The sequence below is a fragment of the Chiroxiphia lanceolata genome, chromosome 29, assembly GCF_009829145.1.
Source record: "Chiroxiphia lanceolata isolate bChiLan1 chromosome 29, bChiLan1.pri, whole genome shotgun sequence".
Classification (NCBI taxonomy): domain Eukaryota; kingdom Metazoa; phylum Chordata; class Aves; order Passeriformes; family Pipridae; genus Chiroxiphia; species Chiroxiphia lanceolata.
In genome coordinates this window covers 1,349,177-1,369,962 of record NC_045665.1, presented here as the reverse complement: position 1 = coordinate 1,369,962, position 20,786 = coordinate 1,349,177, and the positions used below count along the sequence as shown (strand labels likewise).

The following is a 20,786-nucleotide window of genomic DNA, read 5'->3' as shown; positions in this document are numbered from 1 at the left end:
GTTTTTTTTTTTTCCCCTCCTCAAAGCTCTCCAAGTGTCCAGGCCAGGCTGGAGCGTGGGTTTGGATTCCCAAGGAGCCACAGCCCCGCTGGGATGACAAAGCCTCCATTCAGGTGGACGCTCGGGATGGAACTGGAGCTCCAGGAGGCCCCAGAAAGGTTTTATTTTACCAAAAAAAAAAAAAAAAGGGTTATTTTGCAGGAAAACAACAAACCTCCCTTGTGCAGAGCTGTGTGAGCTGGGGCTGCTGTTGGGATGGGGGTGGGGGCGGGATGGAATCTGCTCCAGGACCCCCGGATCGGGGTTTTCCGTGTCAGTAATGAGAGGTTTGATCCCAGTTTGCTAAAATTTGCCTCTTTTAACCAGTTTTAAAGGTGGTTTATTGAACCTTTTGGAGCTGCCCTGGTGTCCTACCCCCCCCAACAAAAAAAAAACCCAAACCCAAACCCAAACCCTTGGAATTGTGTGTTGTTGCCAAAGCCAGTGATTTTCCGTGTGGATTCGTGTCCAGCAGCCAGACTGGGCTGGGCTGCCCCACCCGCCCTCCCCAGGTGCCTAAATCGAGTTTAAGGCTGTCCCAGTGGCCTCTTCAGTGCAGGACTTTAAGCTCAACTCAGTGTTTCCAGCCTACAGGGACGTTCTGGGAAGACTGGAGATGGGAAGCAGCCTTGGATCTGCCTCCTCGAGAAAATTCCAGCCAGTTTCTGTTTAATTTTTCCAAGTGAAGGGTTTAAGGAGTGTTTGTTTTGAGGAAAGGTGAGGGAAAGGTGAGAATGTGGGAGCTCCTTATCCCTGTTCCTGGGGCCTTTGGCATTTTTCCTGCAAACCCCATGGAAACCAGGATGGTGGGAAGTGGTTCAGTGCTGCTCTTCCAGGGATCTTTGCTGTGTCTGAAGGCCACTGCAGATGATTTTTAGTAGAAAAAAACATTAAGTTTATTGCTTTTTTTTTTAACAACCAAAAGTACAAAAGATTCTTTACAACATCATCTCACAGATGATTCAGGTCACAGAAATCCAGATTGGTCCCATCTTGCTGGGATTTCAACCATCCTCTTTCCCTCCCACTTCCCAGGCCTCAATCCCAACCATGAAGTTGGGACTCTCGGGGAAGTGCTTCCTGCTGGAAAAGAAGGGGTTTGTGCCTCAAGTTTGGCAGAGAGCTGGAAGGGAACAGGAAAAACTCCCTTTCCTGAGGGAGGTTGTCGGGGTAACTGGAGCCTCTGGAAGGTGGGAGAAGCCCAGGGGTTGGGAATCCCCCAGATTCCCGTCCTGCCCCGCGTCCATCCGTGACTTCCCAAGGGAACAGGAGAACACAGAAGCTCTGGAGAACCTTTTCCCTCCCCGAGGGAAGCCCCAGGACCGTGGGGAGCAGGGGGGGCTCAGAGCAGGCGGCCCCGGCAGTCGATGGCCCCGCAGCAGCACAGCAGCTCTTTGCCCTCCACACTCCCCACCTCGTAGTTGTAATCCCAGGTCAGCTCCGTGCCCGCCCGGATCCTCCTGGGAAGTGGAAAAACACGGGATGGGTGAAGAGGCAACGCCAGGAAAGAGGAAAAGTGGATGATGGAAGGGAGCCACGCTCCCTGTGACCCCTCTGGACAGTCCAGCTGCCCCTGGGACAAGGGTGGAGCAGCTGGAGAGCAAAGGGACAAAGTTCCTGATGAATCATTCCCGCAGGGATTCACAGGGGAGCCGAGAGGAGCGTGGCAGGGATTCACCACAGCTCAACCAAGCCGGGAATTTGGCTGCTCTGTGCTTCACTCTGCCCTTTGGGAAGGTCTAAAACTGAGGGAAATCACACCAGGATCTCCAGCACAGGAGAGGGGATCTCACCTGCCTTCACCTCCAAGGTTTCCTCTGCTCAGGATGGGGTGAAACTGGGAATGGGGTTACCAGGAGTAGGGAACACCCAGCCCTGGCCACGGAGCCGGGTCCCAGCAAGCCCCAGGAAGCCCCAGCCCTCCCCAGGGCTCCAGGACTCACTTGCTGGCGAAGAAGGCGACCCAGGGGAAGCGAAGGTCGTGAGTGTCCACGAAGACGTTCTGCACGAAGAGGTTTGGGGAGCAGCTGTGCTGTAACGGCAACAGGGACGGGCTGAGCCGCTGCCAGGGGGGGAGGCAGAGCAGCCAGCCCTGCACAGCCTTCCCAAACAAGCAGCATTCCTGCTGTGCCCGCCGCGTCCAGCGGGATCCTGCTGGAACAGGCCGAGTCACAGGACCCACCCTCACAGGTAACGGGGCCGGAGCAGCTGCTCTGCTGCGCTCAGGAGGGTGGATCAGCCTCCTCCCCCTGCCCTTTCCCCGTTCTTCGCTGCTCCGGGGCGGGCACAGCCCCGCTGAGGCCCCTGCCCCCCCCTTGCCCGTGCCCAGCTCACGTTGAGGTAGCGGCCCAGGTTGCCCTCGAGCTTGGCATCGATGATGTAGCAGTTCTCCTCCCCGTCGTAGAACTGCCGGGTGCTCCTGCGCACGGGCCCCGCGCTCTCGCCCTTGTCGCCCGCGGCCAGCGGGGTGGATTTGATGGCGATGCCGTGGGTGGATTTCAGGGCGAAGCCTCGGGTGGATTTCACAGCCACCTGCCTCTTCACGGGACCTGCCAACGACAGGGCAGCTGCCAGAGGAGGAACCCCCAGCCCTGCTCATCCCCCCCCCCGTTCCCGCTCCACTCAGGGGTAACGAACCCCGAGGGGATGCGCCTCACATCCCAACACCACCCCGGGACGGCTCCTGGGATCCGCCCAGCCCAGCCTCACACCCACCAGGAGCCTCACAGTTGCTTTTTCTCACGATCCCCCCAAAATACCTGGGTTTGAGGGCGAGATTTTGCAGTTTTGTCTCTAAAACCCCGCGGGGAAGGTCCGGCCCTGGACCGTCAGGTGCAGCAGGAGCAGACGCGCCGCCCTCGGCGCTGCCGTGGCCTCACGAGCCCTTCCTGGTGCTCTCCAGCCAAAACTCCCCATCCTCAGCCCTCATCTTCCCCCTCACCTGACCCAGACGAGAGGTTTTTCTTGTCCTCGCCCTCCTCCTCCTCGGAGCCCGAGGAGATGGTCTGGATGTCGTCGCTGTCGTTGGCGGTGCCCGGGACCTGCCCCACCAGGACCTGCCCGTTCTCAACGTCACTGTCGGTGCTGCTCGACAGTGTCAGCACGTCCTGGGGGCAGGAACAGCTCCTGAGCCACATCCAAGCCTCCCTTTTCCCCAGGAACACTAAGCTCTCTACCCAGCACACACCCCCTCCGTGCTCCAGGACACCCTTTGGAAGGGGATCCCACCCGTGGACACCGCGATGGGAATACAGCGGGACGGGCACCCCATCCCACAGGTCAGTGTTTGGAATTTCGGGGGGATTTTGGGGGGCTGGGGAGTTCTGCAGCACCCAAAATGCCAGAGCTTGGGATCCTGGAGCATTTGGTGCTCTGGGATTTGAAAAGAAGGGAGAACACCCCTAAAAACAAGGACTGTCCCCAGGTGGCTCTGCCAGGTGTGCAGACCAAGGTGCTCCATCCCACTGGAACAGAGCCCAAATTCCGCACTCTCCTTTTTTGGGGGGGGGCTTTCAGATCCAAGAAACACTCCCCACAATCCAAAGGACACCAACTGCCCCCTAGGAAACTGCAGGGACAACCACAAAGCCGGGAACAGAAACAGCAGAAAACCACCCAAACTGAGGTTCGGGGTCGTCACGGAGCCAGTTCCGGGGGGAAGGGGCAGAGCCAGACCCCTCTCCCAGCCCGGGGGTCCCCCTCCCTGTCTGGGGGTCCCTCTCCCAGCCTGGGGGTCCCTCTCCCAGCCCGGGGGTCCCTCTCCCAGCCCGGGGGTCCCCCTTACCTCGCTGGAGGCCTGCAGGGAGAGGGAGCGGCGCCGGCTCTGCAGCAGCGCCGTGCGGCTCAGGGGCCGCCGGATCCCCTCCAGCTTCGGGGGGCAGGGGTTGTACCCGTACCTCCTGCCCGGGATGTTCAGCCTGTGGGGCCAGGACAACAGGGGTCACGCCTGGGCTTCCAGGGGGAGTGTCCACAGGCCAGGCAGGGACAGGAGAACACCGTTTCAGGAATCTTACCCCGAAATTTTGGTTGGCTCTTCAGGTTCCTGCAGGGGGGAGGAGGAGAGAAGATTAAAATCTCTCCCTTTTGGAGCTCTCTCCTGCCTTTCTATGGAACTGCTCCCCAAAATGCCAGCCTGGGAGTGAGACACCCCCTGTCTCCACGCTCAGGGTGACAGCCAGTGACACCCAGCCCAGGGGTGCCCACAGGTCTCTTCTCATGCCCCACACTGGGGGATTCCTGGTGTGCCTGCCCCATCCAGGAGGATCCTCCCCTCCCTGGAGCAGGGGGTGGGCAGAGACCCCTCCATGTCCCTGTTGTCCCTGTCCCTCGGTCCCCAGGCAGGAGGACATTCAGCTCTGCTCACATCAAGGGACTTCCATGGCCTCTTGTGCCACAAATTCTCTTCCTGGCAGGGGAAAAGCACCTCCCTGTCCCAGCACAGGAGCCAGGGAAGCTGGACACAGGAACATCCAACAGCCCCACAGTCCCCCTGTACCTGAGCACATCCCTCTATCTTCTTATCCAGGCCACCCAGGCAGGATCTCCCATTCCCACATCTCTGTGTCTCCTCATCCAGGCCACCCAGGCAGGATCTCCCATTCCCACACTTCTGTGTCTCCTCATCCAGGTCTCCCAGGTAGGATCTCCCATTCCCACACCTCTGTGTCTCCTCATCCAGGCCACCCAGGCAGGATCTCCCATTCCCACACCTCTGTGTCTCCTCATCCAGGCCTCCCAGGCAGGATCTCCCACTCCCACATCTCTCCCTTCCATCATTCCCTCAGTGCCCTTCGACTCTCTCACTCCCACGTCCCTCCCTCACCTCCTTCTTGGCTGCCTTCATCTCTCTGTTCATCTCTCCCGGGGTGGGAACACATCCCTTCTCCCTCTCCCCGGGGTTCTCCACTTTCACAGGCTTGGTTTCTCCCGCCTCGCCCAGGCGGAAGGACGAGCTGCTGTCGCCGTCCTGGAAGCCCTCGGCCATGCTGTTGGAGCTCAGCCACGAGGCCACCTTGTTCTTGGAGCTCTCCTCCGACACGGGCAGCTTGCAGGGGGCCGCCAGGGCCTCGTCGTGGCCGAGGGGCCGGGTGAGCCCCGAGTCCTTGGAGGCGGTTTCCGAGAGGCCGCCGTCCCTCTGGCCGCGCGTCTGCCGGCGCGTGGCGTAGCTGCGCAGCACCGAGCTCGCGTGGAAGTTCTCGTCCTTGCCGAAGTTGTCGTCGGAACTGTCCTCGTTGGACTCCTCGGGCTCCTCCGTGCCCGTGTTCTCGTCGTCGTCGTCGTCCTTCAGGTCCACGCCGCTGTTGTCCGAGGAGCACTTGGCGTCGCTCTCGTAGCCCTCCTTGAAGTTCTCCACGCTCTCGATGTGGTCCAGGTTGGCGAAGTACTCGTCGCCCATCTCCAGCCCCTCTTTGTCGGCGAAGTCGTCCGTGAGGATCTTCCCTAAGGGCGACAGGAAAGTCAGGGTGAGTTTTCCCGGGATGGCAATTCCCTGGGAGTTCATCTTAATCCTCTCCAAAGGAGAAAACAGGAATGATGTCACCTCACTCCAAAGCTGGGCTGGGGAAAGGACAGTGTATCCCTGATAACCGACAGGACAAAAGCCTGAGGCGTGTGGTTGACCTAAAATCAAGGTTTTCACCCCAGAAATCTCTACAGAGCAGCTCCAGCAGAGCCTCAGAAGGGCTGGAGGGGCCGGTGGAGCACAGAGGGAACTCCCCAGCCATGGAATCAGGGCAGCAGCAGCTCCGGCCGTGCCCGTGGGCGGCTTCGTTTCAGAGCCAACACCAACCCTGCGCAACTTCTGCATTTCAGGGGCTCTGCTGGGAGGAGGAAGCAGGGCTGGGCCGGGGCTGGGTCACCCCAGGGACAGCTCAGGGGCCCAGCGTGTCTTGTGACACCGGCACCGCCACCCCGAGGGCTCTGCAGTGTCCTGTGCCAGCGCTGGGCAAGTTCACCTGCTCAGCTTTCACCTTCCTGCCCCTGCAACGGGCACAGCAAGAGCTTCACAGCCCTTCTGCTGGGCTTTGGAATCAGGGAATCGTGCAGGTTGGAAAAGCCTCCAAGATCGAGCCAACCATCCCCCCAGCACTGCCAAGGCCACCAGTGAACCACATCCCCACGTGCCCCATCCACACGGCTCTGATCACTTCCAGGGACAGGGACTCCACCACCTCCCTGGGCAGCCTGGGCCAGGGCCTGCCCACCCTTTCCATGAAGAAACTTTCCTGGATATCCAACCTAACCCTCCCCTGGCACAACTTGAGGCCATTTTCTCTCATCTTGTCCTTTGTTCCCTGGGAGAAGATCCCGACCACCCCCCCTGGCTCCCCCCTCCTGTCAGGGAGTTGCAGACAGCAAGAAGGTCCCCCCTGAGCCTCCTTTTCTGCAGGCTGAGCTCCCCCAGCTCCCTCAGGAGTTCTCCAGACCCTTCTCCTGCTGCTCCAGCCCCTTCCCCAGCTCTGCTCCCACCTCTGACCACACCCTTTTCCGAGGCCAGGTGAGTTTCCCACGTGCCAGGTGAGCTCCCACCTGCATAGATGCAGACGAAGGAGCCCTTGGCGATGTCATCGAGGCAGCGGATGCCCCAACCTTTGTTCTGGGTCTTGAAGAGCTGCAGCCGGACCTGGAGGCCGTGCTGGACCAGGCGGTTGGTGCACATGTTCACGTTGCACTTGCACCTCTTGTTGCACTCGTAAACGCTGGAAGAAAGGAGAAGGGTGACAAATTCCAGGGTAAAGGAACATCCCAAAGATTGCTGAGGTTGGCAGTGCTCACAGAGAGCCCAGAGGACCAGGCTTGGAGCAACCTGGTCTAGTGGAAGGTGTCTCTGCTCATGGTCTCAGTGATCTTTAAAAGGTCCCTTTCAACCCAAACCATTCCATGACCAGCACAAGAACCAAGACCAGAGGCAGGCTGTCACATCTGTGCCGATCTCTGGGATAAATTCCCTCTCTGATGGCATCTGGGGTTGGCACCTGGGCGGGCGGGAGGCCCCTGCTCTGCTCACCCCGTGGGCAGACATTCCTCCAGCCGCTTGTACTGGTAGCCCGAGTTGGGGTTGATCTGCCCCCCCGGGGTGCAGCCGCTCGCCTGGATCGTCAGCTGCTGACAGGCACACTTGGACCTGCAGGGAGACACGGGAGAAACCACAGGTTACAGCTTCCACATCACTTCTGGAGACAGGGAAAGAAATCCCATCTTCAGGCAGAGATGAGCACGCGGGGCTTGACCTGGAATCAAACCAAGACAAGCTGTGGATTCCTCGTCCTGGGAAGTGGTCAAGGCCAGGTTGGATGGGGCTTGGAGCAACCCGGGGTAGTGGAAGGTGCCTGTGACAGGGGATGGGACTGGATGATCTTTAATGTCCCTCCCAACCCAAACCATTCCGTGATTCCACGAAACCTGAGCTGCAGGGATTTAACTCCCAGAGCAGACCCACCTCGGGGTGCTCCTGGGCAGGTCACAGAGTCCCAGCACACCCCCTCAGCCACGAGGAGTCACCTACTTGTCCCTGCAGCCGTCCCTGCAGTCGCAGCCCACGAGGAACTCCCAGCTGGTGTTGATGAAGACCCCCTTGCCGGGGATCCTCTCCTTGCTGTAGGCCACCTGCGGGGGCGGCGTGTTGTCGATCTCGTTGACGCAGGACAGCGGCACGTCCTCCCTGCCCTTGGTGATGTCAGCGATGTAGTAGTAGGGCTTGTAGGGCTGGAACTTGCGGTCCACCAGCACGTAGGGGTCGAGGCAGAACATCTCCAGGAACAGGAAGTCGCAGTCCGTCTCGAAGAGGTAGCGCTCGATCTCCTGCATGGAGCGCAGGCACAGCCCGCAGGGCGTCTTGTAGAGCACGTGGAAGCCCATCTTGCGGTTGACGCGGCGCCGCGCCGTCATGCGGCGGAAGTCGTAGAGCAGCGGGATGAGCAGCGGGTTGCGGCTGCGGTACTGGTCGGCGCGGATGGGCCGCACGCGGGACAGGCAGGCGTAGCTGCACACGTGGGGCAGGAAGAAGAGCTTCTCCAGAGGGGCCCGGTAGGACGGCTCGCTGGGGACGCGGTCCAGCATCCCGTGGAAGGGCTGCGCGGCGCCGGCGGGGACGCTGCGCGGGGAAGGGACGGGGAGAGGGGTTAGGGGAGAGCGGGGTGGGGGACACGAGTATGGTGTGCCCAGGAGGGATGGGGAGAGGGGTTAGGGGAGAGCAGGGTGGGGGACACAGAAGGGATGGGGAGAGGGGTTAGGGGAGAGCAGGGTGGGGGACACAGAAGGGATGGGGAGAGGGGTTAGGGGAGAGCAGGGTGGGGGAAACGAGTATGGTGTGCCCAGGAGGGATGGGGAGAGGGGTTAGGGGAGAGCAGGGTGAGGGACACAGAAGGGATGGGGAGAGGGGTTAGGGGAGAGCAGGGTGGGGGAAACGAGCACGGTGTGCCCAGAAGGGATGGGGAGCAGGGTGGGGGACAGGAGCACGGTGTGCCCAGAAGGGATGGGGAGCAGGGTGGGGGACAGGAGCACAGTGTGCCCAGAAGGGATGGGGAGCAGGGTGGGGGACAGGAGCACAGTGTGCCCAGAAGGGACAGGGAGCAGGGTGGGGGACAGGAGCACAGTGTGCCCAGCTGGATATGAGCACCTGGCTTGGACCAGCCACAGCATGACCAGGGCACTGCCCAGCCCTGTGCTGGCACTGCTGGGGCACCTCCAGTCCCGGGGGTGGTTTTGGGGCCCTCACAGCAAGATGGACATTGAGGGGCTGGAGTGTGTCCAGAGATGGGAATGGAGCTGGGGAAGGGGCTGGAGAGCTCCTGAGGGAGCTGGGGGAGCTCAGCCTGCAGAAAAGGAGGCTCAGGGGGGACCTTTTTGCTCTCTCCAACTCCCTGACAGGAGGGGGGAGCCAGGTGGGGATTGATCTCTGCTCCCAGGGAACAAGGGACAGGAGAAAAGGAAAGCCTCAAGTTTCCACAGGAAACCATGGGAGGTTTAAGCTGGATATTCAGGAAAGTTTCTTCAGGGAAAGGGTGGTCAGGCTGCCCAGGGCAGTGGTGGAGTCCCCATCCCTGCAAGTGTGGACGTGGCACTTGGGGACATGGGTCAGGGGTGGCCTTGGCAGTGCTGGACTCGAGGGGCTTTTCCCACCTGCATGATTCCATGACTCCATGATTCCAGGACTCCATGATTCCACCTGCCGAGCCCCAGCAGACACCCACCAGCACAGGCAAGCCCCCAAATGTGTCCCAACATCCCAAACCCAGGAGCACTCATGGATTTGTCCCCCCCCACCCCCAGCTCTGCTCACCGGTGCTGCGGGGCCGCGCTGGCCCTTCCCGGAGCCGGAGCGTCGCCGAGGACGGGGGAGGACGGGGACGAGTGCCCGGAGCCCACCGAGCCAGGACGGAAGGAAGTGCTTTTCTTGGCCACCTGCTTCCTGGACTGGGCCAACTGGCTGTCAGAGCATCTGCAGGAGGCAAGGAGGAGGCGATTTGGAAGGCGGAAAAACGACCGGTGGGAGTCAAAGCAACACTCCCCCCACGGAACTGAGAAATCCAGGAGAATCCCAGCAGGTGGGGTTTTTTTTTCCTAGTAAGTGTGAAAATCAACCCATCACTGACTATTTCTGCCACAGTAATCCCACAACCACCCCAAATTCCAGGACTCAGCAACAGTTAACAGTAACTTGTGACTGGCAAGTAAGGCAAGGGTAACAACGATGCCCAAGGTCTTCATCCCACGCAGCTGGACAAACCAGGCCATGAAGAAATCCCTGGAATAGCAGAAACCAGAGTTTCCAGAGGCTCAACTAGTCAGGAGTGGGAGGAACTAATCCAGAGGACTCTTTTGGCAAGACTGAGGAACAATCCATGGTTGTGCAAGGGAATGTAGTAACACCCCTGATGAAAGAGCTACAAGGGGCTCCCAAAAAACAGGTTTTCAACCTATGTCATGGTTTTTCAATCAATTCCAGCAGGTTTTCAATCCATTCCAGAAGGTTTTCGACCCCTTTACACCAATTAAACAGAAAACCACCCCAAACCAGCCACTGAAATGGAAGAACACTGAAGTTATCAGGGAAAAAGGGAGGAGACATGGAAAGCAGGAAGAGGTGAGGGTTTCTGCTAAGAGCTGCCTGAAAGCAAAGTGTTCAAACACATGTCAAAGAGCAGGAGGAAAAATCGGCCGAGAACAGTCAGAACTGGTTTGACAGTGCCAAGAAGAACCTGAAAGTGAGACCAGAGGGGGAAGAGACCCAGGCCTTCCTCAGAGGAAACAAAACACCAGAGTGGAGAGACCGTTCTTGGTTTTAATGATCTAAAATCCAAGGATCCCTGGGCACAGCAGGGACAGGGACACGGTCCCGGGGCACCGCTCACACCAGCTGGGTTTGAGGGCAGGGAAGCAGCTGCAGTGTCTGCCTGGATGGAAACCAGATCCTAAAGCCAAACCCTCTGTGGGGAGAGGGAAAGAACTCCTTGTAACCACTGCAAGGAGGAAGTGGGGAAGGATTTGCCCACGACGGGGCTGCAGGTCCAACTTGGTGGTGTTCATGTCGTGACAGCGCCCGTGGTCCCGACGCCCTCCCAGCCTGAAGTGTCCCAGTGTCAGGCACAGCCCGGCCCTCCCTTGCACACAGGGGGGGTTTGGGACCTCCTCCTCTCTTCTGGGTTATGGAAAAGGTGAAGAACAACATTCTTGTGGCTTCAATCCCCAAATCCTGGTCAGAGCGGCACAGGGGGAGCGTTTCCAGGGGTAAATTGGGTGATACTGCACTGCTTGGAGAGGAACCCCCACGAGACACCCCCCCAGCCGGGGTCTGAGCTGCTGCTACACCTGGAGAGCCTCGGGGGAGCAAAGATTGACTTCCTGCACAGGCTCCTCACAGCTGGGACACCTCCTGCCCCCCTCGTGCCCCACCAGCAGGGCACAGTCACAGCAGAAGACGTGCTGGCACGGGGCCAGGCGGCCGCAAATCCGGATGGGGAATCCACAGCGGGGACAGAACTGACCCGGGAGAGCAGCTCCCTCCCCTAAAGAGTCCCAGAGCACATTCCCGGGCTCCCTGGTGTCCTCCAACACGCTCCCTTCAGCACCGAGCCGAGCTCCTCCTCCATCCAGGCCTCCTCCAGCCCGCGGCTCCGGGGACGTCCCCCTCGGGCCCCTGGCAGCGGCTGGGCCGTGGTTTGCTCCGTGCCCACCGGGACCCACCACTGATCCCGAATTCCCTGGGAAGCCAGCGAGGTCAGTCCAGGTGCAGGGACACGAGGCAGCCGGGGGCCAGCGCCTGGATCGTGACACGAGGGAGCAATTCAGGTTCGGGGAACACAAGGAGCAAAGGGCCCCTTTGGAAAGACAAGTGCGAAGCTTTAGCCCTGAGGAGGAATTTTTGGCTCAGGGGTGGGGGGGCGTTGGCTCCCACCCCCAACTGTTCATCCTGCAGCTTTAGCCAAGGGTGTTCCCCCAAAATCACGACACGGAGGGAACCTGCACCTGAGGATTCCTCTGCAGAGAGGAGGTGATGCCTGAGCGAGCTGAGTGCTGGAGAGGGAAAGCAAAGGAGGTGGAAGTGCTGGAGAGGGAAAGCAAAGGAGGTGGAAGTGCTGGAGAGGGAAAGCAAAGGAGGTGGAAGTGTTGGAAGTGGCTCCAGTACTTACTCCATCTCTGCAGGTTGAGGGGACACAGAGGAAGCAGCCGGGAGCTGCTCCGGGGGTTTGTACTGGGGACCAGCTCCTGCTAAATCCTGGGTGTACTGGACCACAGGGCCTTTGCTCCTCACAGCACCTGGGGGGGAAGGTGAAAAAACAAAGAGTCAACAGGAAAAAACTCCAGCATTATCCCAAGTTGGCTGCACCAGCCCCAAAATACCGACTTGGTGCCTGCAAGGAATGAAAACTGAGGGATTTGGGATTAGCTGGGTCACAGCCAAGCTCTGGGGCACAGCAACTCCCCCCAGAAATTCTGGTCACTTCCCCCAAATGCAGTTTGGTTTGGTGGTGTAATTCCAGGAGGAAAATTCCACTGGAAAGATGCCATCCGTGCCAGGAGGACAAAGCACTGGAAACCCAAAATCTCCAGGAGTTCTGCTACAAAATTCCACTGGAAACCTGAAATCTCACAAGTCACGGGGCAAAAATCCCGGAAAGCTGAAATCTCCAGAGTTCTGCTGAAAACCCACCACACCCAACCCACCCCCCAGTTAAACCTCAGGATATGAATGAAAGCAGGAGGTGCCACCGACCAACATTGGGACGAGTCCTGGTTTGCCCACTTTGCTTCTTTTCCTGGGTGGAAGCTGTGGAGGTTTTCATGCTGAACATGGGCTCGAGGCGTGTGGAGCCACGGTAAATCCACTCACACCGTTTATCCTCCTGCAGGAGGGAGTAGGACACACTCCCACTTCCCATGGGAAGAGGTTCCTGGGGGGGAAAACACAAGAGAGCACAGGGAGACAACAGTGAGCCTTGACAAACAGCACAGTCGTGGGGTTTTTTAGGTTGGAATCCCTGACTGGGTATTAGGGAAAGTTTCTCCAGGGAAAGGGTGTTCAGGCCCTGGCACAGGTTGCCCAGAGTGGAGTCTCCCATCCCTGGAACTGTCCAAAACCCCTCTGGATGTGGCACTTGGGGACATGATTCAGTGGAGGCCTTGCACTCCAAAAATCTCAGAGGTTCTTCCAACCTTAATGATTCTGTGATCAGTAACAAAAATGCAGCTGAGCCAGCCCCCCAGACTCAAATTTAATCCAATTTTCCTAACAGGAGACGGGAAATTCCTACCAGGAAAAGGATTTTGACCAGACTTCCATCCACTTCTTCCACCCTGGATTTCCACCAGGTCCCTTCCCACTCGGTTTTGATGAGCTGCCCGTTCTTCAGCAGCACCATGGGCCGGTTGGGGTAGGCAGTGATGTATTCCTCGATGAAATCCCGACAGGAAACATCCTCAATGTCTTCCCAGCTTTTTTCCACTGCATGGAAAGAGATGGATGAGAAAAAGGGAAGCGGATAAAAACAGAGAGAACCTTTAATTCTTTTCTTTTAGGAGATCCCTGGTGGATTTTTACACATGGTCAATCCAGGGGCGATCCCGAGGGGCCGGAATTTCGGTGGTGGGGCACATCCTGAACCCACCCTGGCAATAACTCAGGATTTCAGACGTCTCCAGGCACAGCACCGGAGGGGACACACCCTCTGTCCCCTGGTTTTTGAGCCCAAACCTCCCCAGGTGGGATGGGATCACTCACGTGGCCGACAGACGGGGTACAGCTCCCACTCCTTCACGTACGACGCGTAGCCGTCGTCGAAGAAGATCAGGAACCTGGAAAACAGGTGGGAATTAGGAAGGGAGCTGAACAGAAAACAGCTCCACGTCACAGAAGGGAAGTGGAGAACCTCTCCTGTTGCTCCTGGGCACATCCCAACCCTGGGGGAGCCCTGAACTATGGATAAGGCACCCACTTAGTGCCACGTGTCTCGGAGTAACGGCTCCGGGCGCTGGAGTGGTACAACAGCATCAGCACCACGACCAGGAGGAAATCTGCAAGGTGAGTAATAAATGCAGCTCATTTCCCATTATTAAATGTGGATCAAGTGCAACTCAGCACAGTTCATGGCAGATCCAGAGTCATTAAACCCTTCAGCAGCCTCTTCAGGGAAACCACAAGCCGTGATTTTAATAGACCGGAGCAGCCCTGCCCCTTATTCCCATAAAAGCTGCTCCAAACCTGCTCCTTCTCCTCCCAAAGTGCTTTGACAGCACTGCTGGCACTAAACCCTTCCAGGGCTCCCATTTCCTCCCACTGCTTCACACCTCAGGCAGCCCAGACTCCACATCTGGGTGATAATTTGAATAAATTAGCAGATCTAATTCCTGTCTCAGGGCCACGAGCAAGAGAGTGGAAGCTCCACCCTGAGGTTTCAGAGATAAGATTAAAGAAAGACTCAAAACTCGTTCCTGGGGAGGGCAGAATTCAGCACCTGAAGGATACTCAAATAAGCTTTTTTTGCCTCAAACAAACAAAAAAAAACACCCTAGAGCTGGGGGTTCATGACCCTGGGAAATTAAGGAATACCTGTCTTTATTCTTGACGTTGGGGGTCTCAGCCACGATGCCAGCATAGAGCCACATCTGATTGCCATCCTTGTACCTGGCCACCACCCTGCTGCCCACGTGGTGCCTCTCAGGACACGGGTGGTAGTCATAGGCAATGTGGTTGCCCGAGAGCAAACTCTTCCCCTTGTTATCAAATTTCACTTTGTATTTCTTGCCAGCACCTGGGAAGACGTTTTTCAAGATAAACAGAAAACAAACGGAAGGGAAACTAAATAGAAGCCGAGCGGTTTCATCCCAGAGAGGCAACGCCCGGGGTCATTCTGAGCCTGTTTATTCACAATCAACTCAGAGTTTATTTAAAATCTCTTCAGAATCCATTTGGAGGGTGAAACAGTGGAGCTGCGTCGCTCCCACTGTCCCTTCCAGGTTTGACACCAGGTGCTCCGACACCTTTTAATCCACGTCTCCCCCCCCAGATCCCAGGGAAAGCCCCAGGCCCAGCACCTACCGACTGGTTTGATGGCAATCAAGGTCCCTTTGTGCCACGTTTTGGTTCTTTTCTTGCCCAAAATCCTCATTCCCACTTTGAGATCCCCGTCAGTGTTGAGATCATCCCCAGGGGCCGCGGGGGCAACGGGCTGGGCAGTGCCAGGACATGCCTGGGGGGGCTGTGCCTCTGCCAAGGAACAACAATCAGTTATAAATCACCCAGAGCTCCCTTTTCTGCTGGAGTTACAGCTGGAATCACATCCCTCCGAGCTGCAGCAGGAGGAATTCCTGCTTTCCTTCCCCTCAGGCAGCCCAGCTGCCTCCGTTTTACTGCAGGGAAAGGACTTAGAGAAAAACAGGAGTTTGGAATCAATATATCCCAAATTAAAGGAAAATGGGAATTTGGAATCAATAAATCCTAACAGAGCTCCCCAGCAAGGAAACTGGATCGTTGTTTGCCTTTTTTGGGAAGCAAAGGCCCAGGGCCAGGCCACACCAGGGGGTCTGTAGACCCCTGGAAGGTCCCACACCTTTTTGTGCTTCCTGGGAGCTTGTTTTCTTGTTCACAGCATCCATGAATTTTGCAACATCCCGGGCTGATCTCCTCATGGCAGCCATTGCTTCCTGCAGCTGGAAAGGAAAAAAGACAGGGGAATTATGGAGAAACTCTTTTTTTTCTTGCACCTGTGTCCCAGGAAAACCCCCACTAGAAGAATCATCTGTAGTCAGGACCTTCTCACTCACCAGACTCTGATCCTTGGAGATTCTGGAGCTGCTGGTGCCTGTGAGTGAAGAGGAAAAAGCGGTTTAAAACATTTTGGGGGGGAAAAAAATCCATCCTCATTAAACCACAGGAAAAAAGAGGGGACAGGAAAAAGCATCCACCCCAAACCCCTGTCAGGAAATCCACTCAAATAAGGCTTTTCCTCATTCACCTTTTTTAATGTAAGGCAGGGGACAACAGTCAGGGACGTTGGGAAAGGGTGAAATCCCAGTTTGGGGCTCCAGGAATCATGGAACGTTAACAGGACGTGGCAGATGCTCCTCATGAGCAAAGAGCAGCCCCTTATCCCACTCCCCCTGCTGTCCTGGGCACACTGGGATTTACTGAACTGTGCTTCCAGCCCGAGTCCACGCTCATGACGTCGTCGTCCTCCTCGTCCGGGATCTCGATCACTTCCGTGGCCGCCGGGGCCTCGTCCTCGGAGCTGCTCTCCCGGTACTGGAGGCCCATCATGGAGTACAACTCCTTGGCCAACGTCTCGCACTTGTCGATGGCTCTGGAGGAGAGGGAGGGAATCCGGCTGTACATCCTGGAATACCACAGGGGTGACCGGGAACGGGCAGCTGGGCAGCTCCCTGAGGGAAGCGTCCGCACCAAGGATTTAAAGCCTTGGGGAGCTGTCACTGTCCCTCATTAACCACAGGTAAACTAAGTGACCTCAATCTGCTCTAAAGGGAATGAGAACACCCCCCACAGCCCCCTCCTCGGAATTCCGGCCCATTCCAGGTCCACCCACCTCGTGGCATTGTCAATGAGCTGGTCAACGTGAGCCGCCTCCTCCTCCTTGTGCCTCACACACTTCTCCAGCTCCTCCAGCTGCTGCTTTCGCTGCCTCACCCACTCGGAGTTCTCCACCTCCTTGTCGATGATCTCCTGCAGCTCCTGCAGGGAGATTCCCAGCTCCTCCACCACCTCCTGCTGCAGCTCTTCAATGTCCTGCGTATCCATCTCTGCTGCCCTCAGAGCGGAACAGGTGAGGGAGATCAGGGGAGGGGAGGCAGGTGAGGGAGAGGGAGGGCAGGCACACACACCCCCCGTCCCAATATCCCCCAACCGCCACCCCTGTCCCCTCATAGTCCCTCCCCATCCCACCTCCCTCCCCATCCCCTCAGAGCCCCCCCTGCTTCCCTCATGAGTCCTCGATCCCCCCCCCGGTCCCCACAGTCCCCTCGATACCCTCATGAGCCTCCCGGTCCTCTCAGAGCCCTCCGATCCCTCAAGCCCCACGATCCCCTCCGACCCCCTCAGAACCCCCCCGTCCCTTCAGAGCCTCCCTGATTCCCTGAGAGTCCCCCGCGTTCCCCAGAATCTCCCGATCCCTCGTGGTTCCCTCAGAGTTCCCGCATTCCCCCCGGTCCCCTCAGAGCCCCCCGGTGCCGCCCCATCCCCTCAGAGCCCCCCGGTCCCCTCAGACTCTCCCGATCCCCTCCGGTCCCCTCAGAGCTCCCCAGTCTCCTCCAGTCCCCACAGAACCCCTCATTCCCCCCGAGCCTTCCGCCCCCCCCAGTCGCCGCCGGTCCCCTCCTTTCCCCCGTCCCCCAAAGCCCCGTTTCCCCTCAGAGCCCCCCGTTCCCCCGTTCCCCCCTCACTCACCGCTGTTCTCGTTGAGCAGGCGAGTGCGAGCGGCGCTCCCGACGGAATCCGCCTGTCGTCACCTCCGCCGCCCGCGGCCCGCGGTGCTGCCGCCTGGCGAGGGCGGCCGGGATGAGCTTGGGGATAAACCGGGAATAAGGTGGGAATAAACCGGGAATAAAGGGGGAATAAACCGGGGGCTAACCCCGGGATCCGGCCTTATCGCGGCCAGACCGCGTGGTGTGGGGGGGGGGGGGGGAGGGGGGGGGGTGTGTGCCCCTATTTATTGGCCAAGACTTACAGATCCCCTCACAGGGTGGGACTTTAGGCGCCCACGGAGATCCCGACTTGTTACTTTAGGCGGCTCCGGAGCCTCTAAACTGAGTTGGGCCCCCTTGACTTGCTACTTTAGGCGGCCCCAAAGCCCAACTTGTTACTTTGGGCGGCCAAAGAGCCCCTAAACTGGGTTGGGCCGCCTTAATGTGGTTCTTGAGGCGGCCCCGGAGCCCCTGAGCTGGGCTGGGCCTCCCCGGCTTGTTACTGAGCTCTCAGTGTCCCACCGACTGTTCCAGAACGTTTCGTGAACCGCCACCTCTGTGGGATTTGGGATTTGCAACACGATGGGGGCCCTGGGGGGATCTGGGGGCCCAGAGGGGAGGGGGGACCCCAGGAAGATGGGGGGGTGATGGGGGCACTGGTGGCTCCGGGGTGGAGGGGTCTGGGGGTTCCTGGGGGGCTCTGAGGGTCCTGGGTGTGATGCCAATAAGTGCCCCCAAGAAGGCCCAGAGAACTGCTCAGAGACAAGATTTAGTCTTGTCTTGTGTGTTTATTAGGGAACGCTGGAGAGCAGCCAGCTCACGCTGGACAAACTGCTCTGTCTCTCCAGTGAAATTACAGGATTTTATACAATTTCTACGAGTGATTGCAACATATTTTCATGCATATTCATATAATTGCAACATCTAATTATAATATTCATAATAGGCAGAGTCTAGGCGGAGTCTGGGGCGTGGTCTTCAATTTGGGGAGAATCTAGGAGGGTCGTTCCTGTTCTTCGTCCTTATCAGCCCCTGGCCCAGGCTCCATCATCTTCATGAACTTTTCAACTTTCTCGGTTTTGGCAGATTTCATGGTGAATTTTGCAAGATTCTTGGACTCAAGCCCCATTTCGCCCCTTATCTTACTCATGTTAGGTGTGTGTGCATTCTTTTAGTGTATGGTACCCCCTAATCTCTATCTCTAGGTTCTGGCAGTACATCCTAGCTAAGTATTGGCAAAGCTCTTTGTGCTCTCGTTTGTGCCTATATTCTGACCTACCTATATTCTGATTTTTAACTCTCTACCTGCTTTCTAGGCCTTGTCTGGCTTCAGGTGGCCTTGGGATGGCAGGGGGTCCTGTGGGGCTGGGGGTTGTTGGAGCACCATGTGGGGAGGGGGTGCTGTGGAGTTTGGGGGTCCCAGGGGGTTTGAGGAGGGTCAGTTGATGGGCTCCCCCTTCCAGGTGGAGGTGGGGATAGTTTGGGGGGTCCCAGGGTGCTTGAGGGGGTCAGTTGATGGGCTCCCCCTTCCAGGTGAGGCTGGGGATGAAGTTGGGGGTCCCAGGGGGTGTCAATTGATGGGCTCCCCCTTCCAGGTAGAGGTGAGGATGGGGTTGGGGGTCCCAGGGGGTTGGGGGGGTCAGTTGATGGGCTCCTTCTCCCTGGTGGGGCTGGAGTTGGGGGTCCCAGGGGGTTTGGGGGTGTCAGTTAATGGGCTCCTCCTCCCAGGTGGGGCTGGGGATGGGGTTGGGGGTCTCAGGGGGTTGGAGGGGGTCAGTTGATGGGCTCCTCCTCCCAGGTGGGGCTGGGGATGGGTTTGGGGGTCCTGGGGGGGGTCAGTTGATGGGCTCCTCCTCCCAAGTGGGGCTGGGGATAGGTTTGGGGGTCCCAGGGGGTCCTGGGGGTGTCAGTTGATGGGCTCCTCCTCCCAAGTGGGGCTGGGGATGGGTTTGGGGGTCCCAGGGGGTTTGGGGGTGTCAGTTAATGGTCTCCTCCTCCCAGGTGGAGGTGGGGATGGGTTTGGGGGTCCCAGGGGGTTTGGGGGTGTGAGTTAATGGTCTCCTCCTCCCAGGTGGAGGTGGGGATGGTTTTGGGGGTCCCAGGGGGTTTGAGGAGGGTCAGTTGATGGGCTCCTCCTCCCAGGTGGAGGTGGGGATGGCACTGTAGGGATCCACCACGAGCCGGGCGCAGCGCACGCTCATGGCGAGGAGGAAGAGCCCCAGGAGCACCACGAAGGCCGTGGCCACGGCCTTGTCCACGTCCAGGGCGGGTGGCACCGGGGGGCTCTCCATGCAGGGATCCTCAGGTGGGGGTGGCCTGGCTGGAAGGGACCCCCAGGTGTGTCCCAGGAACCCTCCGGTGTGTCCTCAGGCTCCAGGGACCCTCAGGTGTGTCCCAGGAACCTGGATAAATAAATATGGGTATCTATTTAAATATTTCTTAAAACTGGTGTTGATATAATAATTGATAAAATATATAATATATATAATATATAATTGATATAATATTCAATATTATCTAATATTTATATCATTGCTATATGATAAATTAATATATTCTATATATTGTTATATAGAATATATTCTAGTATATCATCTATATTTTAATGCTTTATAGATAATATAATACAATGCAATCACCTATTCTAAGATATTACATATATTATTACTAATGCATTATTTGGTATTATAATTTAATTTTCCAGTAAGTCAATAATTAAAATATTTATCGTAAATATTTGTTTTTATTTAAATACATATGTTTAAATAAATAAATACAGATATTTATTTAATTTATCAACGTGTTTGTGAAGCCAAAACGTGTGCCAGGAGCAGCCCCGGGTGCACCAAGGATGGCAAACAAATCCACAGGCCTAAATTATGGGATTGTGGAATTGCTAAGGTGGGAAAAGACCCCTCCAATCATCCAGCCCAGCGCTGCTGGAAAAGCCCACCCTTTCCACAGAGGAATTTTCCCAAATATCCAACCTAATCCTCACCTGGAGCAGCTAGAGAGCTTTTCCTCTCATCCTGTTGTTCCCTGGGAGCAGATCCTGAGCCCACCTGGCCCCAACCTCTTTCCAGGGGGTCTCAGGGAGGGGGAAGCCCCTGGATCCGACCCCCATCCCACGGAACAGCTCCGTCCTTACCTCCCCAGGGTCCCTGTCCCGGCCCCTCCGGCTCCAGGATGGCTCCAGAGCCTCATGAATTCTGCAGGAATGCGCCGGCATCACCTTTCAGACGCTCCCAGTCCCCGGGAGACACAACCAGAGGATTGAATTCCCGCCCCACACCCCCTTCTCCCGTCGGGACAAGGCTCCAGGGACCATTTCAGGTCTTCCTTGGGGCATGGGGTGGTTTGGGAAGTGCTGAGGAGGATTTATCCCAAAATACAGCAAGAACCAGGTCTTCCCAGCCTGGGAGAGGATTTTGAGCTGGCTCTTGTCTTACTTTGGAATAAACCGGGAAAAACTCTTGGAAAATGCATTGAACTGAGCTGCCTGTTTGGTTCTTGCAAAACAGTCTCGTGACAAGACCCAAAACACCCAAATTACCCGAAAATTTCCCTTGAATTTCTCTATTTTCCCCCTCCAAGAGGAAAAATGGTCACTTTGGGAAGACGGTGACATTTTGTTGCCCCGTGAGCGTCCCCGGGTTGGGCGGGGGGGCTTTCCAGAGATTTTTCAGCAAAGGATGAGTTTTGGGGTCCTGTTGATGCCCCCCAAATCCCAGTCCTGACCCAAAATCCTGCTCCAGTCCCAGTCCCAGTTCCAATCGAAACTCCATGTCGTCTGAATCCTCACTCCCTGCCCCACCCCAATCCCAGTCCCAATTCCC

General features: G+C 57.4%; 2 protein-coding genes and 1 long non-coding RNA gene across 5 annotated transcripts; 1 reads left to right on the top strand and 2 right to left on the bottom strand.

Moving 5' to 3' along the window:
* Positions 1 to 356: 356 nt before the first annotated feature.
* SETDB1 (SET domain bifurcated histone lysine methyltransferase 1) lies at positions 357 to 17,055 on the bottom strand. 3 transcript variants are annotated; one of them, XM_032713209.1, is made up of 22 exons: positions 16,934 to 17,055; positions 16,077 to 16,290; positions 15,670 to 15,836; positions 15,301 to 15,338; positions 15,087 to 15,186; positions 14,576 to 14,743; positions 14,087 to 14,288; positions 13,259 to 13,332; positions 12,792 to 12,982; positions 12,254 to 12,431; positions 11,670 to 11,796; positions 9,320 to 9,478; positions 7,544 to 8,131; positions 7,046 to 7,162; positions 6,568 to 6,737; positions 4,862 to 5,478; positions 4,053 to 4,081; positions 3,824 to 3,956; positions 2,981 to 3,146; positions 2,374 to 2,588; positions 1,983 to 2,071; positions 357 to 1,499 (listed from the first exon to the last, which is right to left on the bottom strand). In XM_032713209.1, exons 2-22 carry the CDS (start codon positions 16,286 to 16,288, stop codon positions 1,382 to 1,384), a joined length of 3,858 nt encoding a protein of 1,285 aa, XP_032569100.1. In that variant the 5' UTR covers positions 16,289 to 16,290; positions 16,934 to 17,055; the 3' UTR covers positions 357 to 1,381. The 3 variants fall into 3 exon arrangements, with proteins under 3 accessions (XP_032569100.1, XP_032569099.1, XP_032569101.1); XM_032713208.1 differs by lacking the exon at positions 16,934 to 17,055 and having other exon boundaries at positions 16,077 to 16,417; XM_032713210.1 differs by lacking the exons at positions 357 to 1,499; positions 1,983 to 2,071; positions 2,374 to 2,588; ... (7 more) ...; positions 9,320 to 9,478; positions 16,934 to 17,055 and adding an exon at positions 10,302 to 11,299 and having other exon boundaries at positions 16,077 to 16,417.
* On the top strand, positions 1,699 to 15,083 carry LOC116799890. Its single transcript, XR_004361136.1, has 3 exons — positions 1,699 to 2,229; positions 3,198 to 3,317; positions 13,057 to 15,083. It is a non-coding gene; the product is annotated as an uncharacterized LOC116799890 (long non-coding RNA).
* A 2,012-nt stretch (positions 17,056 to 19,067) lies between the features above and the next one.
* Positions 19,068 to 19,241, bottom strand: LOC116799880 (cortexin domain-containing 1-like). Its single transcript, XM_032713349.1, has one exon. The coding sequence runs from the start codon at positions 19,239 to 19,241 to the stop codon at positions 19,068 to 19,070; it is 174 nt and encodes a 57-aa protein (XP_032569240.1).
* Between the last annotated feature and the right edge of the window lie 1,545 nt (positions 19,242 to 20,786).

Excerpts from the sequence above, each read along its gene's own strand:
- SETDB1 (XM_032713208.1), bottom strand. The coding sequence starts at position 16,414 with ATGAGGGGACAGGGGTGGCGGTTGGGGGATATTGGGACGGGGGGTGTG. Across the intron at positions 13,333-14,086 it reads AACGTCAAGAATAAAGACAG|GTTCCTGATCTTCTTCGACG; the intron begins GTATTCCTTAAT and ends CCTGTTTTCCAG. Across the intron at positions 4,082-4,861 it reads TGAAGGCAGCCAAGAAGGAG|GAACCTGAAGAGCCAACCAA; the intron begins GTGAGGGAGGGA and ends TCCCCCCTGCAG.
- LOC116799880 (XM_032713349.1), bottom strand. The coding sequence starts at position 19,241 with ATGGAGAGCCCCCCGGTGCCACCCGCCCTGGACGTGGACAAGGCCGTG.